Genomic DNA, 22,540 nt, shown 5'->3' on the forward strand with positions numbered 1-22,540 from the left:
CCATACATCATCCCTCACATCCTCCCTCTGACCCTCTTCACACTCTCCCTCACATCCTCACAACCTCCTCACACTCTCCCGCACATCCTCATCACACCATCCTCACACTCTGCCTCACATCCTCCTCAGACCCTACTCACACCCTCATCACACCCCTCTTCACACTCTCCCTCACATCTTCCCTCACGTCCTCACACCCTCCCTCACACCCTCCTCAGATCCTACTCAAACCTTCCTCACACTCTCAATACACCATCTCTTACACTCTCCCTCACACCCTCACAACCTCCTCACACTCTCCCTCACACCCTTCTCTGATCCTATTCAAACCTTCCTCACTCTCAATACACCATCTCTCACATCCTCCCTCACACCTTCCTCACACTCTCCCTTGCACCCTCTTTCACACCCTCCCTCACATCCTCCTTAGATCCTACTCACACTGTCCTCAAACTCTCACTCAGACCCTTCTCACATGATCCTCACACCCTCCTTCACACTCTAACACCCTCCCTCACATCCTTCTCACACTCTTCTCCACCCTCCCTCATATCCTTCTCACACCTTCCTCATATCCTCCTCACACTCTCCCTCACACACTCCCTCACACTCTCCATACACCATCCCTCACATCCTCCTCACACTCTCTCTCACACCCTCACAATCTTCTCACACCTCCCTGGCACCCTACTCACATTGTCCCTCATTCCTTCCGTCACATCCTCCTCAGATCCTACTCACAACTTTCTCACATTCTCCCTACACCATCTCTCACACCCTTCTCACACCCTCACAAACTCCTCACACCCTCTCACACCCTCCCTCATACACTTCTCACACCCTCCTCACACTCTCCGAGACCTATTCACACCCTCCTCACACCTTCCTCACACTCTCCCTACACCATCCCTCACACCCTCCTCACACTCTCCCTCACATACTTCTCACACCCTCCCTCAAACTCTCCTCACACTCTCCCTCACATCTTCTTCATACCTTCCTCACACTCTGCCTCAGATCCTACTCACACCTTCCTCATACCTTTCTCATACTCTCCCTACACCATCCCTCACACCCTCCCTCACATCCTCCTCAGATCCTACTTACTCTCCCCACATGTCCTCACAATCTCCCTACATCATCCCACACACCCACCCTCACACCCTCTTCACACTCTCCCTCAAACTCTTCTTACACCCTCACAACCTCCCTCACATCCTCCTCACACCCTCTTCACACTCTGCCTCACATCCTCCTCAGACCCTACTCACAACCTCACACCTTCCCTCACGTCCTGTTTCACATCCTCCCTCACACCCTTCTCACAGGTTTCTCATACCCTCCTCACACCCTCCTCTCACTTTCCCTCACACCTTCCTCACACCCTCCTCTCACTCTCCCTCACACTCTCCCTCACATCCTCCTTCACACCCTTCTCACAGGACCCTCATACCCTCCCTCACGTCCTCCTCACACCCTCCTGACACTCTCTTTCACATCCTCTTTCACATGCTTCCTCACACCCTTCTCACAGGATCCTCACACCCTCCTCAGATCCTACTTACACCCTCCTCACACCCTCTGCACATTCTGCCTCATATCCTCCCTCACACCCTCCTCACGCTCTCCCTCACACCCTTCTCACACTCTCATCTCCTCACACCCTCCTCACACCCTCCCTCACACCCTCCTCACACCCTCTTTCACATCTTCCCTCACACCCTTCTCACAGGATCCTCACACCCTGCTCACCCCCTTCTCACACTCTGCCTCACCCCCTCCTTCACATTCTCCTTACACACTCCCTCACATCCTCCTCACACCTTCCTCACACTCTCCCTACACCCTACCTCATACCCTCCTCAAACTCTAACTCCCTCCTTACACTCTCCCTCACACCCTCCTCACATCCTTTCACATCCTCCCTCACACTCTTCTCATTCGATCTTCCTACTCTCCTCACATTCTCCTTACACTCTGCCTCACACCCTCCTCCACACCCTCCTCACACCTCACACTCTCTCACACTCTCCGTATACCATCTCTCACACCTTCCCTCACACCCTCTTCACACTATCCCTCCCATCCTTCTCACACCCTCACAACCTCCTCACCCTTCCTCACACCCTCCTCACATTCTCCCTTACACTGTCTCTCACACTACCCCTCACACACCCTTCCTACACACCTCTGGTAATGGGATCCCTCCCCGACCCCAGGCCACCTTCCCAGCCCCTGCAAAGCTCTGGAGGTGGGAATAGCATGGTAGCCAGGATGAGGAACTTCTCTTGTTACTGGAATGTTAGGGATGGCTTCCAGGAGGACAAGTAGTTTTACCCACAACCTGAAGGTCGAATAGTGGAGGATTAGTAAGGAGCATTCCAGCTGAGGGAACAGCATGTGCAAAGGTGCAGAGGCATGGACCATAACTGGTTCCCATTATTGGGGTGTGGAGGTGGGGACATGGGGACAGATGGTGAGGGCCTTGATTGCCCAGCGGGTGGGGGAGGTTCTAGCCTGTGATGCCTTTTCCGCCCTGATGGACTTCATTCATTCCAGGTCACAGGCATTAATTGGCCTGGTGGTTGGCAGGACAAGGGTCTGATAGGGGAAGGTGCTGTGCCTAGACACGATGCCCCATTGTTCTCTGTCCAAGTACCAGCCTAGGGCTCGCAGGGCTCAAACCAACCAGGGGTGGCAGATGGGAGAGGGGCCAGCCTGGAGGTGTGGGCATTGCAGAGCTCGGCAGCAGGCACAGAGTCCAGGCCAAGTCAGGGAAGCAGCCGTCAAGGCTTGGAGCCAGGAAGGGGTCCAAGGACAGCCTGGGCTCAGGGGCTGGCTTTGGGGCTCGGGGGCAAGGCTTCAGTGGATCACACATGGAAGGTGAAAGTCAGCAGTTACAGCAAGTGGTCTGGTTCGAGCCCAGGGGCAGGCATCCTGGACCATCACAGCTCACCACACGGGTCCTGAAGCCCTGGGACAGGACTGACCACCCCTCGCTGGCGGTGGAACCCTGCCCGGCGCCCTAGGAGTCATGGCCTGGTGGGTCTCAGGTGGTGACAGCTGGGCCTGCCTGTGCCTCGGATGTTTCCTCAAAGGCGCTATCTCAGTTTGGGGCTGCTACAACAAAGTACCACTGACTAGGGGCTCAGAACCACCAACGCTCAGTTCAGGAGGCGGAAGTCTGAGGTCAGGGAGCCAGCAGATTCTGTGTCTGCTGAGAACTCGCTTCCTGGATCCTGGACGGCATCTTCTCGCTGTGTCCTCACACGGCAGGAGGGGCCCAGGAGCTACATGGGGTCCTTTCTAAGGGCGAGTATCCCATCATGGGGGCTCCACCCTCAGGACTCAATCACCTCTCAAAGGCCCCACCTCTTACCACCACCACGCTGGGGGTTATGACTTCAACATACGAATCGGGGGGACACAGACTTTCAGAACATGGCGAGTGTCTTCAGCTGAGGTAGAATTTTAACACCCCTCAAACCTGCTTCCCCTCTGGGCGAATCCTGTCCCACCTGCACCCTTCACACAGTGGCCTTGTCTACCTTCACCCAGGCATGTCTGTCAGAAAGCAGAACGAGCACCGAGAACATCCCTGGGCATCTTCCCAGGAAGAAATTTGCCCCCAGCATCTCGTCCACTCATGATGGGTGGAAGGGCTGCAGACTGCACAGGACATGCCACTCTGAGCCTCAGGGGTCTGCTGGCCTTGAGAAGCCCTGCTGCCCCCTGAGCTCGGAGTCCAGAGCAGGTGCCAGGATCAGTCCCTGGTCTGGGAAGGCGGCCTCCAGTCCAGCCTCTGCAGCGAAGGGAGCAGTTTACATGGGGACCTGTCTGCAAGGGATCTGGAGCGTGCTTCATCTTTCCAGCCCTGGACAGGCCCCTGAGGAGGGCTGGAGAGGACTGGCAGGTTCACCACGTCCCTCACCCTGGCCTCTGCACAAGGCCGAGAGCGGCTCCGCACGAGCACAGCCATGGGGGGCTCTGTTCAGTCCACCTGGCTTAGGGTGGCACCTGTGTCTTCACCACTGAGCTCTGGCAACTGTGCCGGCTCCACCCAACGGGGGTCTGTCCTGGAGAGAAACATGCATCAGCTGTGACTTCCAGCAAAGTGGTAAATCCATGGAGCAGTTTCCAGCGAGCCGCGCTTTCACTGAGCAGCGCTGTCCGGTGCCAGGGGCCAGGAGCAGTGTCCAGTCGTGTCCCACTGTTACAGACGGGCAAACTGAGGCTCAGAGTGTGGAGACATGCGCCTGGGGCCTGCAGCTCGGGGGTGGAGGAGAGTGGTCAGCCCCGCCATCCTGTGGTGTCCGGACAGGTGGGAGGGCATGAGGCAGGGCTCCCCCTTGCCCTCATTTCTCCGACTGGACACATGAGTGAGTGACCTAGCCCGTGAGCTGGGCGTGGGAGCTGGACCCTGTGTTCAGAGCTGATTCCTTTGCCCCCATCTTGTTTCCCTCCCGCGTGCCCCACGAGCCTCAGACCTGGGAGCAGAGCCCTTCCAGGGCCCAATGGTGCCAGCTCATTCCTGGAGTCGGCCTGCTCTGGCACCTCCGGAAACCCCCGTGGAAAATGCAAACTCATGATGACGTGACCCTTGGGTTGAAAAATATGCTTCTGTTTCCCCAAAAAGAGGCTAAAGGGCAGGAGTTGACAGAGGGAGGCGATGTGGAGAGGGACCCATCGGGGGCCAGTCCCTCATGTGTGTGCATGTGTGTACACGTGTGCACGTGTGTGAGTGCGTGTGTGAGCACAGGTGCCCATGGGAAGGGCAGATGGAACCCCACTCTCGGCGGCCGGATGGTCCTGGGCTCTGAGCCTCAGCTTCTTCTCTGTCATGAGGTGGTGACAGAGTCCCAAAGAGAGGACGGTGCCACGTGGTCGTAGCCTGCAGGAGGGCCGTGGGCATCCATGGCCCAGCGCCAGGGACTGGCCGGCTCACAGGGCCCCCAGGGGTCTGACCGTGGGCATCAAGGTCAGAGCACCAGGCCCTCTTGGACTGTGTGCTCACCCTCTCACGTCCACGAGGGATGCTTCCACATGGGATCCTGACCCTGAGGCTGGCAGGTTGAGGGGGCACTGTGGCCCGTACTCCCAAGACGAGGATGAGGGGCCCAAAGCAGCCAAACCCTAGACTGCCAGGGGAGGAAACGAGGAGCCAGAGCCCAGGACCTTGGACGGCACAATGACATTTTCATCTCTAAAAGTTCTAGAAGGTTCTGTGGACTGTTTTGTTCTGTCTCCACCTCTCTCTCTCCGGGATCCGGGACAGGACTGTGCTCGTTTCCAGGCTCTGACGGTACTCACTACACTTGTGTCTATCAAACCCACCCCAGACCCCGAGCCCAGCCCAGGTCTGCGGGGCCGGGCCGGGCCAGGACCGAGGTGTCGGCTCTACTGACTGAATGTGGCCAAGGGAGCCAGGGTGGGCAGGGGGGTCTCCTCAGGAGGCGTCACAAGAAAGGAATGAGGTCACATGCCCGGTCCCTCTTTCCTGGGTGAGTGACCTCCCCTTTCAGCCTGTTTCCTCATCAGGAAATCAGGCAGGCAGCCCCCACTTGTCCCCCACCTGCCGGGGCTGCTGGAGAAACGGAGTGAACCCCCCCCACCCGACACTGGGGCATCGCAGGGCCCAGGAATCCCCACGGCGCTGGGGGCTAGGGAGGGAGAGGCACGGGCAGGGTGGGAGGTGAGGAGGGGGGAGCTCTGGAGGGAAGCAGCGGGAGGGGCCATGGACGGAGGTGGGGGACGTCTGGGGGTGGGCACGGGGGGGCGGCAGGGGAGGGTGGCCTGAGCAGCACCTGGGCCCCAGGCTGGACACGGGACATCAGAGCCCTCAGGGTCAGTGCTGGAATCATCCAGAAACACTCCTGAGAGAAGGGGTGAGGCTCAAACATTTAATATCGTTGAGCACCTTTGTGAGGCGAAGGTGAGGTGCTTCTTCAGAAGTGATAAATGGTAAAAAATGAGTATTTAGAAAACAGTGGGCCCCTGGCGGGGGCTCTTTGGTGGGCGGTGGGTGGGCCTGGGGTCCGTCAGAGCCCCCCCAGGTCGTCAGTGAGGAAGGCCAGCAGGAAGCGGCTGGCGTGTCTGTCCACGATGACCGGGGAGAAGCCCAGGACGCGCCGGGCCCCCGGCAGCACCTTGGGGTCTGCAGGACGAGTGGTCTCAGGACCTGCGCCGAGCTGCTTCCTCTCGGCCTCACGGTCGCCGGCCCCACACCTGAGGGCCAGGGGTCCCCCCACCACGCGGGCCTGCCCAGCACTGGCTCCCATGGCCTCCACAAGCTCAGCACGGCAGGAAAGGGACAGCAAGACCCCCATGCTGGGCCGCAAGGAGGGGCCTTGGCCGGGGTCTCCCGTCCAGTGGGGTGACCCTAGACTGCGGGGGTGCCCTGCTCCAGGCCTCATGCAGGGCAGGGTCTTCTAACCCCAGAGCCCCAGCTGTGCCCCTCCTCCTGTGAGGGGCCGTCACTCTCTGACCCCTGGGGGCGGCAGCCACTGGGGGCTGGGCCTGATTGCTCCGGCCCCTCACCCTCTACTTCTCCCGTGTCCTGCAAGGGGGGCCCCGCCACCATCCTACTGCGCAGGTGAGGTGCAGAGAGACCAGGGGACCTGGTGCCTTCCTGCAGGGCCCCAGGGGCAGCGAGCCCCGACGTGCGGGGGGCTGGGGGCTGGGGGCTGGGGGCAGGGGCGGGCAGGCCCGGGCTGAGTCCCCCTCCCCCAGGGTCTCGAAAGGACTAGTGTGTGGCCTGCAGCGCACCCACCTGAAGGGCAGCAGTAGACGAGGAGCGCCAGCCCTGCAGCCAGGCCGAGGCAGGCCAGGAAGGCCACAGGTCCTGGGGAGACACGCGCATGAGCGGCTGCCCAAGCTGCAGTGGGGAGGGTCAGCCCAGCGGGGACTCCCCCAGCGAGCACCCCGGGGGGTCTGTCCAGCAGGAAACCAGGAACAGAGCCCGACTTGGAGTGGAGAAGCCCCGGCGACGGAGACGGAGCCCTGGGTGGGGGGATGGGGGTGGAGGACGTGGGAGGCGGTTACCCCTGTCACTGAGCTCGCAGCTTGCGGCGCCTGAGTCTAGCTCTGTGCAATCTGAGTCGTCTGGAAACAAAATCACAGAGCACGGTTAGTCGGCGGCCAGAGAGGAAAGGGGGCGCCCGCCTGCAGGAACCAAGGGGGCTGCGGAGACCCCCCAGGACCACCCGGGCTCCCAGGCTGGGCTGGACCAGGCTGTGCGGCACTGAGCCCTCCACAGGGCTGCAGCGGAGGAGTCAGCGCCAGCATCGGGGAGGGGACCTGTGACCAGACTTGCAGACCTGCAGTTTTGGGTCTTTGCCTTTTGTCTACTTCCTGGGACCTTGAGGGCCAGGGGGTGGGGGACCATCGATCCCTGGCAGCCACGAGGCACCAAAGGCATCGCCAACACCCGCCTGTCCACAGTCTGAAAATGTCCACGCGAGGGCAGGGGCCCCTCTCCCCAGACCTCCCCAGGGCCCCCCAAACAGCCACCTGCTGCTCAGCCCAGAGGGCACCTGGGGCCCGGAAGGGGCCTGACTCCCAGCAGGGCTGTGGGGCCCTGATGGCTGGCATGAGAGGACCACCCCGTGCCAGAGCTCAGGGCCCAGTCCTGCCGGCCTATCCTCGGTGTCAGAGACACCAGCCTTGGGTCTGGCTGAGTGGCCTGGGGTCAGCCACCCCGTCCCTTGTCCCTTGGGGTCTCCGGCCTCTCGTCTGAGGATTGAGGGTCAGCAGCCACTCCTCCTGGGGACCGGGGCACAGAGACCTCAGGACTGAGCCGCCACCCTCTCTGCGCCTCCCCCGTCCCCATCCCAGCAGCTCAGAGGATCCTGCAGGGCTCATGTGCCTCCTGGGCCCAAGGGCAGGACCCACTAAACCAAACGCACATGCCCTGGACCAGCCATCCATGCCTGAGACAGCCCTACAGACACACCCACGCTGGGCGAGGTGTGGACACAACCTCAGCACTGGCCATGGGGTCAGTTCACTCAGGGCTGGCACAACCCACAGCCTGAGCCGTGACGACCAGAAGTGCAAGGAAGCCCAAGTGTGCACTAGCCACAGAGGGAAGGGGCAGAGCCACATGGACGTGATGTGCCTTCTGCGTAAAGACTGGCACAAGAGACAGAGAGCCAGGGGGAGAGGGAGAGACAGGGACAGAGAGAGACAGAGAGAGACAGGGAGAGAGACAGGGATAGAGAGAGACAGAGACAGGGACAGAGAGAGACAGAGAGAAAGACAGAGACAGAGACAGACAGGGAGAGAGAGACAGGGGGAAAGAGAGACACAGAGAGACAGGGACAGAGAGAGACAGGGAGAGACAGGGACAGAGAGAGACAGGGGGAGAGAGAGACAGAGAGAGACAGGGACAGAGAGAGACAGAGAGAGACAGAGACAAGGAGAAAGAGAGACAGAGAGACAAGGACAGAGAGAGACAGGGACAGAGAGCCAGAGAGAGAGACAGGGAGAGAGACACCTATGTTGCCCAAAATACTCTACTCTCTTGGGGGGCCACACGAGACCCGGCCAGAGGTGGTCTCTGGCGAGGGGCAGAGCGGGAGGCGCCAAGGCCTGAGGACGGGACGCGCACTTACGCAGGGCGTGCCGGCTGGGCAGGCAGCGATGCAGCGGCTCGGCGTGGATGTACAGGGCGCGGTAGAACTCCTGGCAGTCCCGCTCGCCGCTCCGCTGCAGGTGGCCCAGTAGGTCGCAGAGCCGCACGCGAAGGGACACCTTGGGGTTCCGGAACTGGGGGCAGAAGGGGCGAAAGGAAAGGTCAGGCCGGAGGGGCCAGGCCAAAGGCGGCCGTGGGGCAGGTGGGGCTCCAGCTTCCTCGTGGGGTGATGCCCCCCGCAGCTCAGAACACCCCTGGGGAGGTAGCGACTGAGCCACGGTCACAGCACAGCCACCAATCCTCCCACTCCCTGTGGAGGCCAGGACAGGTCACCAAGGAAGAGGACAGTGACATTATCCTAAGTGTGGGAACTTGGCTTGCTGTGTGACTTCGGCAAGTTGCTTCACCCCTCAGACTCAGTTTCCTCATCTGTAAAAGGGGAATAATAAACCCACATGGCAGGGTCGTTACAGGGAATCAGTGAGGTGACAGCGTGATAACTGCTTGTAGTTTACGGTCTACAGGAATGTGATTCAAGTGTTTAAGACATAAATCGAGGGTTAAGGAGAATAAGTCTGGTTCTTTTCACGTGTTTGACAGAGAAATGTGTGGTTCTAAAGGTCAGTGGACAGGGCACTTGGTGTTGTCCCCCCAAGACCTGGAAGCGTAGCCCCGTGCTGCCACCTGGTGGCGGCATACCATTCTATGTGGAACCCGAGTTGAACCACAGAAGTGCTGAAACTGCAAAGCAGACAGTGAGTGCCGGGGGCCACGCGTACCTGTGAAGAGAGCAATCGCGCGGTGTGTGCAGAGGAGTTTCCTTTTTCTTGTAGACACGTGTGAAACTTTCTAAAATTTTTTACAATGAATGTGTATTAGACTTTTAATTACAACAAGATATAAATTTGAGCCCCCTTTTTAACTTCCTGTGCTACTTTCATAACTTAAGAAGAGTCGGAGCCAGGAGCAGGGCCCACGCGGGCCCCGGGTCTATCGGGCACCGGCCTCATCTGCCCCCAGGAGAGGCCCCAACCCTCTGGACAGCCCTGCATGGGGCACCGTCACCCTGCACCAAGGGAGAAGGCTGCAGCCCCCAGAGAGAAGGGCTCCCTCAGGCACCCACCCTCCACCCCACAGGGGAGCCAGAGAGTGGGTGGGCAACCTCACCCAGTGTCCCCAACAGGATGGGCCAAATCGCACCCAAAACGTTTGCACTTTGAACCTCCAGAAGATGCAGAGTGAAGAGCCCTGTGGCACCGGGGTGGGGCCTGGCCGGTACCCCTGCCCCTCTTCCTCCTTGGCCCTCCCCCGCCCCCCTCCCAGGTCTGCGGCGTGTTGTCACATGTTGTCTCCTGTGATCCCCCAGTATCTCCTGATGACATATGAAGAGACCGAGGCTCAGAGAGCTGATGTTCTGGACCCAAGGTCACCCCGAGGAGACAGGTTTTCAGCTCCGAGCTGCCCTGCCTCCTGCTTTCTCCCAGCCCAGAGAGGAAGGGATGGGGGAGCAGCCTCAGGTCCTCCCCTCGGCACCTTTTCCGCGTCCTTGTTGCTGAGGATCTGGGGGCAGTAGCGGTTCAGCTGGAGGATGATCCTGTCCACCTGCTGCTCACTCAGGCGTCCACGGGCCGTCAGGAAGGGCGTGTCCTGGACCAGGCGGTCACAGTAGGTCTGCTCTGCAGCAGGAGCAGAGAGTGCAGAGGGCATGAGCCAGAGCGGCCTGAAGGGGGCGGCCAGTCCCACACACCATGACAGCCTCGGCGCAGAGCCTCCCAGCGACGCTCCCCATGGGAGGCGCACTCGCTGTAAACCCCTGGACAACCAGTGCCATCCCAGCCCGCGTGGGCCTCCCACACAGCCTGGAGCCCCCACATCCTGCAGACCCCTGGCCAGACAATGGGGTGGGCGGGTGCAGCGAGAATGGTCCAGAGTGCTGAAAAGCAGAGTGCAGCCTCTGGCCCCTCTCTCCCACACCTGAGAGCTTACTGCAGAAAGTACACTCAGAGCAGCCGAGTGTCCACCATCCACGGGTCCCCGCAGGGCCCTCTGGAAGTGCCCAGGCCTGGGGAAGGGCACGGGGCGGGCAGGACCGTACAGGAGGAGGTTTTTGTATGTGATTGGAGTGAAGTTGGTATCAATTCAAATTAGATGGTTATAACTTTAGGATGTTATGTGTAATCCTCACGCTAACCACAAAGAAAACGTCCACAGAATATACACAAAAGAAAATCAAAATGTCTTACTACAAAAATCAACTAAACACAAAAGCAGGCAGTACTGGAAGAAATGAAGGATAAAAAAGCTACCAGACACACAGAAAACAAACAGCACAGAGGCAGAACAAGTGATTCCTCATCAGTAGTTAAATATAAACGGATTCAACTCTCCAATCAGAAGACATGGGTTGGCAGAATGGACCTGTGATACTGTGATTTATAAGAAACATATATTTGGTCTTCATCCCACTTCCTGGAGCACAGCTCCTAAAACCCTTGGAATTTCCTAAGTGATAAGAGCCAGGGGAAAGGGTGTCTTTTGTTACTTATAACAAGCCCCTTTCAACTTCATCTGAGGGTGTGTTAACGAGGTGATTTCTGGAAAGACCCTAAATAACCACAGGGTGAGAGCTGGTTGCCAGGGGAACCAACCACGTGATTGGAGGGGTAGAAACTTCAGCCCTCTGCAGCCCCCCACTCCCCAACCTCCCGGGAGGGGAGAGGGGCTGGAAGTTAAATCAATCACCAATGGCTGATGATTTAACCAGTCACACCTACGTAATGAAGCCTCCGTAAAAACCCAAAAGGACGAGGTTTGGAGCACTCCTGGCTTAGTGAACACATGAAGGTTCTGGGAGGGCGGCCTGCCTGGGAAGGCATGGAAGCTCTGCGCCCCTTCCTGCATGCCTTGCCCTATGCATCTCTTCCAGCTGGATGTTCATCTGTTTGCTCTGAAATATCCTTTGTAACAAATCGGCAATAGCAAGTAAAGTGTTTCCCTGAGTTCTGTGAGCCATTTCAGCAAATGACCAAACCTGAGGGGGCGGGTCTTGGGTCGTTCAGAAGCTGGGTTAGCTCAGGTGACAACCTGAGCCTGTGGCTGGCATCTGAACTGGGAGCAGTCTTGTGGCACCGAGCCCTTAACCGGTGCACCTAACGCTGTCTCTGGGCAGACGGTGCCAGACAGAGTTAAACTGTAGGACACCCAGTTGGTGTCTCCCAGAAACCTGCAGAATTGCTTGGTGGGGGGACCACACATTTGGTGACCAGAAGTGTCAGAAGTATGAGTGTTGTGTGTAAGAGTAGAGGAGAAACAGAAGTTTTTTCCTCTCAGGATTTAAAAAATATGACTCAACTATATGCTGTCTTCAAAAGACTTCACTTTATGGGCGCGCTGCTCTGGCAGCCTGGTTCAGTTCCCGGGGGCGGATCTACACCACTCAGTGGTGGCCACGCAACCCACATACAAAAAACAATAGAGGAAGATTGGTGACAGGTGTTAGCTCAGGGCAAATCTTCCTTAGCAAAAAAAAGACTCACTTTAGATCTAAAGACACCAATAGGTTGAAAGTGGAAGAATGGAAAAAGATATTCCACGGAAACAGTAACCAAAAGAGAGCTTAGGTGGCTATACTAATATGACAAAAAATAGACATTAAGTCAAAAACTGTTAAAGAGACAATGAAGTACATTATATATTAATAAAAGAGTTAATTCACCAAGAAGACACAACAAACACATATGCACCAAATATCACAGCCCCAAAATATATGAAGCAAACATTGGCAAAACTGAAGGAAGAAACAGACAGCTTTACAATAATAGCTAGAGACTTCAATATCCCACTTTCAGTAATAGACAGAAGATCAATAAGGAAACAGAGGATGTGAACAGCCCCATAAACCAATGATACCCAACAGACATCTACAGAACAAAGGGGGGAAAAACAAACAATTATGTCAAGTGATACAGAAAAAGCATCTGAAAAAAGTCAACATCCTTTCTTGATTAAAAAAAAAATAAAAAATCAGGAATAGAAGGAAACTTCCTCAACATGATATAGGTGATATATGAAAAGCCCACAGCAAACATCATACTCAATGAAAGACTAAAATCTTTTCTCCAAAGATCAGAAACAAGACAAGGATGCCCACGCTCACCACTTCTATTCAACATAGTACTGTAAGTTCTAGACAGATAAATTAGGCAAAAAAAGGAAATAAAAGATATCCAAATTGGAAAGAAAGAAGTAAAATTATCTGTTTGCAGATGACATGATCTTATACATAAGAAAATGCTTAAGATTAAAAAAAAAAAAAACCATTAGAGCAAATTCAGCAAAGTAGCAGGATACCAAATCAACACACAAAAATCAGTTGCATTTCTATATACTAAAAATGAACAATCCAAAAAGGAAATAAGAAAACAATTCCATTCTACAATAACATCAAAAAGAATAAAATATTTAGGAATAAATATTTACGAATAAATGTATACTGAAAACTACAAAACAGTGCTGAAATAAATTAAAGACGACACAAATAAATGGAAAGACATCCCATGTTCATGAACTGAAAGACTTAATATTGTGAAGATGACAATACTACCCAAAGTGATGTACAAATTCAAGATAACCCCTATCCAAACCCCACCCCAACGGTGTTTTTTTGCAGAAACAGAAAAACTCATCCTAAACTTCACATGGAATTTCACAGGACTTGCATAGCAAAAACAATCCTGAAAGAGAAGAACAAAGTTGGCAGACTCACACTTTCTGATTTCAAAACTTACTACAAAGCTACAGTAATCAAAGCAGTGTGGTACTAGCATAAGGACAGACATATAGACCAATGGCATAGTAGAAAAAATAAACCCTATTTTGTGGAGTTTTTGTTGTTGTTGAGTTGTAGGAGTTCTTTATCCCATAACTAAACTCTATTTTGAACAGGGAAAAAAGAAAAAGAGAGAGTGAAAAGACAGCCCATATAATGGGAGAAAATATTTGCAAATCATATATCTGATAAGGGATTAATATTCAGAATATATAAAGAACTCCTGTACCTTAACAACAAAAAACCCACAAATAACCTAATTCAAAAATGAGCAAAGGACTTGAATAGGCATTTCTTCAAAGAAGATATACAAATGACTACGAAGCACATGAAAAGATGCTCAACATCACTAGTCATCAGGGAAACGAAAATCAAAACACAATGAGATACCACTTCCTACTCATTAGTGTGATAGGTACATGGACAATGAGGATGTGGAGACATTGGAACTCTCATGCACTGCTGGTGGGCAAGTAAAATGGTGCAGCCCCTGTGGAAAACAGCACAGCCGCCCTGCAGAAAGGTGAACAGAGAGTTACTACATGGCCCAGCAATTCCACTTCTGGCTACAGACCCAAAAGAATTGAAAGCAGGGACTCAAACAGATACTTGCACACGCATTTTCACTGCAGCATTAGTCACAATAGTCAAAAGGCAGAAATAACCCTAACCTTATAATTCAGCTGTCCATTGACAGATGAATGGATAAACAAAACATGGTATATACATCAAACGGAATACCATATAGCCATAAAAAGGAATGAAATATTCAAATACGTGGATGAACCTTGAAAACATTACGCTCAGTGAAATAACTCAAACACAAAAGGATAATATTGTATGATTCCACTTATGAGAAATATCTAGAATAGGCACATTCTAGAGACAGAAAGTAGACTAGTGATTACCAGGAACTGGAAGTAGGGGACAAAGGGGAGTTATTGTTTAATAGGTACAGATTTTTCTCTTTGGGATGATGAAAAAGTTCTGAAAATGGATAGTGGTGATGGTTTCACAACATTATGAATGTATTTAATGCCACTGAAATGGTTAAAATGGTAAATTTTATGTTCTGTATATTTTACCACACACACAAAGTGAATGGATAATTAAACTGTGGCTCAGCTATACAGTGAAATATAATTCAGTGATAAAAAGAAAAGACCTATGAAGTCACTGAAAACACATGGGAGAAACTTAAATGAATACTGCCAAGAGTAAAAGAAGCCAATTCAAAAAGGTTACATATGTATGATTCCAACAATACAACACTTCGGAAAATGCGAAACTACGGACACAGTAGAAGGATCAGTGGTTGCCAGGGGTTAGGGAAGAGGGAGGGATGAACAGGTGGAGCACAGAGGACTTAGGGCAGTGAAACCACTCTGTATGATACTGTAATGGTGGATACAGGACCTCATGCATCTTCCAAAACTCAGAAAGTATAACACGAGGAGTGAACCACAATGTAAACTACGGACTTCAGCTAGTAATAACGTATCTGTAGTGGCTCATCAATTATAACAAAGGCACCACACCAGTGCCAGATGTTAACAACAGGGGAAACGGGGGCGGGGGTGGGGACCATCTCCGCTACCTGCTCAATTTTCTGTAAAAGAAACAGCTCTGAAACTAAACTCTACTAACTAAAAAGAAATACTATTTGGAAATTCCATTGTTGAATTTTAAAGAACAAATGGGGGTCACAGAAAGCAGATGAATCCGTGGGTCAGGCGGGGTTACCTAGAGAGAAGCTCGAAGAACTTTCTGGAGTGATAGAAATGTTCTGTCTTGATTGGCCTGGGGTGGTAGGTTCATGGGTATATACATTTGTCAAAACTTACCGAATTATTCACTAAAAATGAGTGCATTTGCTTGTAAGTAAATTACACCCCAATAAAGTTGATTTTTTAAAATGGGGTCATTGTGTTGGAACCAGTGGGGCCTCCTCCCCGATTTCCTCTGTGGGGCCAACTTGTCCACAGACCGTATGACTCCTCATCTCTCTCCCCATTGCCAGCTCCTCCTAGCTGGTGTTTCTCCCCAGAATATGAATTTCCAACTTCCGAATTCTCCCAGCCCCTGAAGGTCTATCTGGAACATGGACTCGTCAGCAGCCCCACCACAGTGAAAAGGCCGTGCACAGAAACGCCAAGGGAGTGATTGGCCAAGGCCACAGGGACCCTCCTGGCCACCTGGCTTCAGTGCCTGCAGCCTCTCTGACTACAGTTAAGAACACTGGCCACAGTTCCCGGACTGTGCCGCACAGCTGGGCAATCTGTGGGCTCTAGGCACAAAGAAAATCTTCATCCTTCCAGCAGCTCTGCAACGCAAGCATAACCGCTAGCCCCATTTTCAGATGGGGAAACTGAGGCATAAGTATCTGCCCAAGACCTCAGCCAGCTAGGGAGTGACAAATCGAGGTCGGGACCCAGGCACAGTGTTGGGGCGACCTCTTGACATCTAGACTTTCTGCCCCTCTAACTGACACACGAATTAACTGTGCACTTAGCTGCATCATGTCTGCTCCTGGCCAGGCCCACGAGGGCAGGCCAGAGGCCGTCCTGTCCAGCACTGCCTCCCCAGCGCGTGTACCTGTGCACAGGACTGGCACACAGTAGGCGCTCACTAAAGAGTTCTGGAGTGCATGGACCTAAGTCCAAGGCCCAAGGGCAAGGGCTGTCAGTGGATGGTGGCCAGCACCCTGTAGCAGCTCCTCTGCCCTGCCGGCCACAAGCCTGGCGGGGCCTCTGCTGCTTTGAGCCATGAGTCACGGGTGCAGCGGCACAGCAGCGCCGCCCGGGGCCAAGGCTCTGGGCTCTGCCGCGCCCTGTGCTTCCTGTGCTCACTGTGAGCTGTGTCTGCAACCACACCCAGATGGCCACTGGAGGCACAAAAAAGCACAAGAAAGGAAACCACTTTGGTCACAGGTCCTGATGAACAGTCCTAGACAGTTTTTACAGGATAAAGGAGGAGGAATGCCCTGGCCCCAGACTCACCAGGCTTTGCCAGCTCCCTTTGCCAAGCCCCACCTTCTTGCCCAGCTGGACCACAGACCCTCAACCTGGTACCCAGGCCTGGCACTCGAGGCCCTCTGGGAGCTGGCCCATCTGCCCTCAACCGGCCCCCCAGGTCCCTGAGCCATTGGGGCTGCACTGGACTGGCAGGAACCCCCGCCCGGGCCAAGAACACCTGTCCCTGTGGTTTTCACCCGTCTAACTCGTGCTCAGCTCACTGTCCTCCCCTCAAGAGGCCTTCCTGAGTTCTCCTGGCCCCCGCTCCACCACAGTCCAGATGCTTGGGCCTCAACCTCCCCTGCTGTCCCAGCATCCGCCCCGGCCTTGGCATGGAGCTGAGACGGCTCACTCCTCAGCACACAAGGCAGGGGCTGGTTCTGCAGCAAGTCACAGTTGCAGTGACACTTGGCCAGCGCTGGCCCTGTGTGGACACCATTCCAGTCTTCAAGTTGCATAACGTCCCACACGTGCTCACCCTGGAGGCCCCAGAACCAGCACAAGGCAGGCCCCCGTTGGTGCCCAGGGCCAGGGAGCCAGAATGCCGGGAGGCAGCCTTGCAGGGCTGCCCATTTGATGCCCCCGAGGCCTGCACTCTCTGGGCCTCGGTTCTGCACCCCAAAAATGAAAGGCTGTGGGGGGAGGGTCTCCAGAGTCCCAGCACACAGGGACAGCAGGAGGAAGGGGGATCAGGGGGCCGGGCAGGACACAGGTCTACTCTGGGTTCTGCTGCTGGACCTTTGTTTCCTCATCCACACACAGAGATCACATTCCACGTGCCCCCCTATGGCGATTCTGGATGGGCTGTGCCCGACACAGGGCCAGGCACACAGTAGGTGCTCAGAAACGGCAGCCCCAAATTCAAAGGGTTCAAAGAGATGACAGGGGAGCAGGTGGCAACTGGGTCTCTTCTGGTCCAAGCTGGAACACTGGTGTCCCAGAAGTCACCAGGTTCCAACCCATGAAATCCTATGTGTGCAGGACCCAGGTTGCCCCTCCAGCAAGTGCTGGGGAGAGACAACAGGGACTTCTGGGGTCTCCTTGACCCCCCGGGCCACCCCTAGGTGACTTCTGCCCCACCAGGCAGAATAGTGGGGCCCTCAAGAATAAGGTGTGGTTTCTGGGAGCCCCCACACGCCCTGCCCATGCTGTTATGGGGTCTGGTCCGACACATGCCCATCGCTCTCATGGGGCTTCTCCAACTGAGGAAAGTCCACAGAGCAGGGTCGCCTTGCTCGGCTGGGGTCAGGAGGGTGATGGCCAGGTCCCCAGTACAGAGAAGCCCTGGGGGGAGGGCTGGGCTGGGGACTCCATCCTGGGAAAAGAAGCTGGAGAGGCTGGGGCCACCCAGCGTAGAGCACAAAGCCTTGGGGACCCCAGTCTGGGTCCGTGATTCTCCGGGCCTATCCCTGGGCAACAGTGCAGCCCCGGAGGGACCACAGAGTCCCAGGGATGCCGCACACGGGCCCCATCGTCAAAGGGCTGTGAGGATGTAGCGTCTGCACCTCCCATCAGGGGCACAGCAGGCCGGCAAAGTACTCCTGGCCCGCTGTTACTTTCGCCTCCCAGCCTGTCGGGCTGCATGCCCACCCCAGCACCTCCCCACCCACTGACGCGTAGTGGCGCCCGCCCCCCAGGACCCTCCGGGGACTGACCACCGCCCCCCAAGACCTTCCGGGGCGCGACCACGGCCCCTCAGGACCCTCCGGGGACTGACCACCGCTCCCCAAGCCCTTCCGGGGCCGGACCACAGCACCCCAAGACACTCCGGGGACTGACCACAGCCCCCCAGGACCCTCCGGGGCCGGACAGCGGCCTCCACCCACCGCGCGGCCCCCGCTCCGCCGTCGTCCCACCGACAGGGGAGGCGGTCACGGGCAAGGTCACCAGGGCGCTGGCGAGGAGTGGCCCCGGGGGATGTCGGAGCAGCCGGGCCCTGGGGGGCCACCGGGCCGCGCGCACGTCCAGGGACAGCAGGCACCACCCGGCCGGCCCGCGCTCACCTGTCATGGCGGCGGCACGGCACGCACAAGGCCGGCCCCGGCCCGTCCTACCGCCGTCCGCCCGTCCGTCTGTCTACCCGCCGCCCGCCGGCCAGGTGTCCGCCGCCCGCCGGCTTTGCCCGCCCCTTCCCGGAGGCCCCGCCCCCGGCCTCCGCCGCGTCCCCGCGAGGCCCTAAGCCCCGCCCCCGCGGAGCCCGCTCCTTCCGCACAGGCCCCGCCCCCGGCCGCGTCCCCGCGAGGCCCTAAGCCCCGCCCCCGCGGAGCCCGCTCCTTCCGCACAGGCCCCGCCCCGGCCTCGGCCGCGTCCCCGCGAGGCCTGAAACCTCGCCCCTTCCCACCAGGCCCCACCCCCGGCGTCCGCCGCGCGGCCGCGAGTGCCCTAAACCCCGCCCCTCACTGAGCCCCGCCTCCTCCGGCGACGGCTACGGCGCCGCCGAGGCCCTAGCGCCGCCCCCACTGAGTGCCGCCGCCGCCGCCTGGACTTCGTCACCGCCAAAGCTCTAAACCCTGTCCCCCTCGAGTCGCGCCCCTCCGGGTTCAGCTGCGTCGCCGCCGCAGCCCCGAGCCCCGCCCCTTACCCAAGCCCCGCCCCCAGCTCCGACTCAGTCTCCGCATTGGCCACCGCGCGCCTTCCTCTTTGGCCACGCCCCTCTCTGGGCACGCCGCGTCCTTCTTGGCCACGCCCCGTCTTGACCCCGTCTGGCGGCCGGCTGGGGGCCAGGTAACCGCGAGTTGCCCCGCACAGTTCGCTGTTCCGCCCCAGGCCACCCCGCCCCACGCCCAGGAGGAAACTGAGGCTCTGAGAGAGGAAGTGACTTACCCAGGGACACGCAGGAGGTCAGGCCGTGGAGGGTTCAAGGCCAGGCCTGCGGCAAAAGGCCAGTGGGCGTCCAGTAGCCCAGAAGGATTGGCCAAAGGGGCCAGGGCCGGGACAGTGACGTTCCCCAAAACAGGGGAGAAGTCGTAGTCAACGTGTGACCGGGGTGCAGCACTTCCCTCTCCGGGACCCCGTCTGCCGCTGTGACCCTAACTAGGAGGTGGTTTCGCTTGCCTGAACCCCAGTGTTCCAATCTGTAAAATGGGCGACCTTGGGCAAATCTCTCCTCCCAGAGCCCATGCCCCTGCGGTCACAGGCCTGGCCTTTCCAGCTGCGGCGCCCAGCCCAGAAGCCCCAGCAGGACGGCTCCAGCAGAATGGAGAGCCTGCGCAGAGGGAAGAGGGCCTGGGCGGCCAGCATGCACCGGGTTTTGGTTTGTGCGGCGTTCCCCCAGTAGCCAGCTCTAATCTGAGACGCTGGCACCTGATCGGACGGGCCCCCAAGCTCAGGGTTCACTTTCCGACAGCTCAGGGATGCTCCACTCCCCTAGGTCCTGTCAACTTAGAAAGCTAATTCACCTGTTATTTTACCCCAAAACAAGTTTATTGGGGAATAGCCCCAAGAATTACAATCCAGGACAGGCATGCTATGGAGAACCACAGGCAAATCCAGAGAACAAAGAGGGAGACGCTTTTATAGAGAAAAAAGGGGAGCAGCAAGGGGCTGTTCTAAAGAAAGTCCACTGGAGGAGAGTGACAGTTCAGGGCAGAAGTGGCTCCTCATTGGCTGAACTGTGGCATTTCTCATTGGCTGAACTGTGGCATTTCTCATTGGCTGGGCTATGGCGTTTCTCATTGGCTGGGCTGTGGTATTTCTCATTGGCTGAGCTGCCACATTCCTCATTGGCTGGGCTGTTGCCAGCCAGGGAGAGAAGTCTTCATTCAAGTTCAAGTAAAGTGGCTGTACTTGGGTGAAGGTGAAAAGCTCCCTCTCTTCCTGTTTGGAGGACTTGAGGATGTGTGCTGGGGTGACAGCTGCCCCTGCAGGCTTCCTGCTGCAGCTTAGTTAAGGTTTCTGTTATTAATTTCCACAGTCCGTGCGCCCCCACGTCTGTGCCTCAGTTGTCTCTCTAAAACCCGGCTAGGACGAGTGATGCTAGTGTGCTAGTGCCTCACCGGGGGTGCACTTAGGACATTGGGAATATGGCTGTGGCTATCACCCGGAAACCCCAAAACTCTTGGGCCAAGTCCTGGTGGTCACTACACAGGAGCCACCCCTCCCCACACACTGGGGGTGAAGCTGGCAGCTTCCCCAAGGCACAGCCCAGGCGTGTCCCAGGCTGAGGGGCTGCATGGGCAGGGCCCCCCAGGGCAGAAGGGCTGTGTGGCCAGCCTGGGGGTCCCTCCTGGCCTTTTGCCTACATGTGCGCCAGGGTGAGTCCAGGCCGGCTCTGAGCCCTAGGGGCTCCTTCCCATAGGGGCCTCCCAGAGAGGGCCTCTTAGAGGCCTGACCCCCAATACTCTGCATTCTGCAGGCTGTGTCATGGCTCCTAGCATTCACCCTCTAGGAGTAACGTCAGTGCCATAAGGGCGGGCTCTGGATGGCCTGGGGACATAGTGGGGACAGCAGGGCTCCCAGGCCCGCCCACCTTCAGGAAGCCCCCACCCAGCCCCTTCCCAGGTGGCCAGCATTCCACCTTCACAGCCACTGCTGTCATGGGACAGATGGGGAAACTGAGGCTCAGAGTGGTAGAGTCCCTCGCCATCAGCTAGGACAGGGCCTCAGAGGTCAGGATTCACCCGAAGGGTCCTGCCCTGGCACGCATGGACCCCATGCCCCTCGGGATGTGAGCTCCAGGGGGCAGAAGGCTGCTGCCCCGGCAGGACAGTGGCCGGGGCAGCCAGGGGGCTACCAGCCCAGATCCCCACCCTGGGAGCTGCAAGTGAGCAGAGCACCGCAGACTGAAAGGGTGGTCCCGAGTGTTCCCCTCCCCAGGGCCAGGGGTGCGGCATCCTCCCCACTCACCCGCTGCCCAGGCTACAGCTGCACCCATGCAGCTTGGGCCAGGAGGCCACGCCATCGGCTGCAGGAGGCCAGGGGTCCTGGAGACCCTAACCTGCTTTGCTGAGCACTGTGGGTCTCATATGCGGAGGAGACCGGATTGTCCTGTGTGGACTTCGCGGGCAAACTGAGGTTGCTCCCCACCTGTCCCTGGACATCAGGGATGCACTGGTCCTGACCCCACACCCGGGTCGCTTGCACCTCGGACTTTTGCTTCTTGCACATTTCCTAACTACGGCATGCTTTATCTGATCAGAAAGTAAATGCATGTTTAGATCGGGCAGAGGAAGCTCACCCCATGGGCATCTGCACTGCCAACCCCCGATTTTCTCAGGGCCACCCTTCCTTAGTCAGGCCTCTTCTCAGCCTCCCCTCCAATAGGTCCCAAAGTCAAAAAACAAACAAGAAACCAGGGGAATGTTGGCAGCTCATCCCACAGAGGGCTCATCTCCCTAATTAATAAAGAGCTGGAGATCAGAAAGGTCAACACTCCCATATTCGGAGAAAGAGGAAACACGCCTTAGGGAGCTGCTCGATTCTATCCATAATAAGAATTTCGTGTTTCATGGGTCCAGCTGGCACAAATCTAAAATCCTGATCAGACCTTCCGTGGGCCTGACCCTGGGGAACACCCTGCCACGGGGCACCTCCCCAGGCTCCTGGTCCTGCCCCCCAGGCACTTCCTGCTACCCATTTCCTCCCTAGAATGTCAGCCTTTGTCACGGTGCCAGGCATACAGTGGGTACTCCATAAATGCACTCAGAGCTCGACTAGATGAGTTGAGGAAAGCGGAGGCACAGGCCGGAGGCAGGAGGGACGTGGCATGTCTGTGGGCAGAGGGGTGGCCTACATGGCTAGAGCACGATGGTGGGCCTGAGCACTGAGGAGGAGCAAGGACATTCCCTCACGTTTTCACAAGGTCAAGGGCCACCATTCATTCATTCACTCATTAATTCATTCAACAAATATCTTCTAGGGGGCTGGCCCGGTGGCGTAGCAGTTAAGATCGTGTGTTCCACTTTGGTGGTCCAGGGTTTGCCGGTTCCCATCCTGGGCGCGGACCTACTCACCGCTCATCAAGCCATGCTGAGGTGGCGTCCCACAAAGAAGAGCTACAACTCTACAACTATGACACACAACTACCTACTGGGGCTTTGGGGAGAAAAAAGAAAAAGAGGCAGGACA

The 22,540-nt window shown here is 56.6% G+C and overlaps 1 protein-coding gene across 2 annotated transcripts in view; it reads right to left on the reverse strand.

Annotated features, from left to right (window-relative positions):
- Positions 1-5,886: 5,886 nt before the first annotated feature.
- Positions 5,887-22,540, reverse strand: part of CARD19 (caspase recruitment domain family member 19) — a 35,080-nt gene continuing 18,426 nt past the window's right edge. The window contains exons 1-6 of one of the 2 annotated variants that reach the window (XM_058566096.1): positions 18,478-18,573; positions 10,166-10,308; positions 8,613-8,766; positions 7,042-7,101; positions 6,770-6,841; positions 5,887-6,154 (exon numbers count right to left, since the gene is read on the reverse strand). In XM_058566096.1, coding sequence (XP_058422079.1) covers positions 6,039-6,154; positions 6,770-6,841; positions 7,042-7,101; positions 8,613-8,766; positions 10,166-10,308; positions 18,478-18,484 — 552 coding nt within the window. In that variant the 5' untranslated portion in view covers positions 18,485-18,573 and the 3' untranslated portion in view covers positions 5,887-6,038. Of the gene's footprint in view, positions 6,155-6,769; positions 6,842-7,041; positions 7,102-8,612; positions 8,767-10,165; positions 10,309-18,477; positions 18,574-22,540 lie in introns of those variants that run through there. The other variant, XM_058566095.1, reaches the window with a different exon arrangement.

Source organism: Diceros bicornis, chromosome 22 (genome assembly GCF_020826845.1).
Source record: "Diceros bicornis minor isolate mBicDic1 chromosome 22, mDicBic1.mat.cur, whole genome shotgun sequence".
Classification (NCBI taxonomy): Eukaryota; Metazoa; Chordata; class Mammalia; order Perissodactyla; family Rhinocerotidae; genus Diceros; species Diceros bicornis.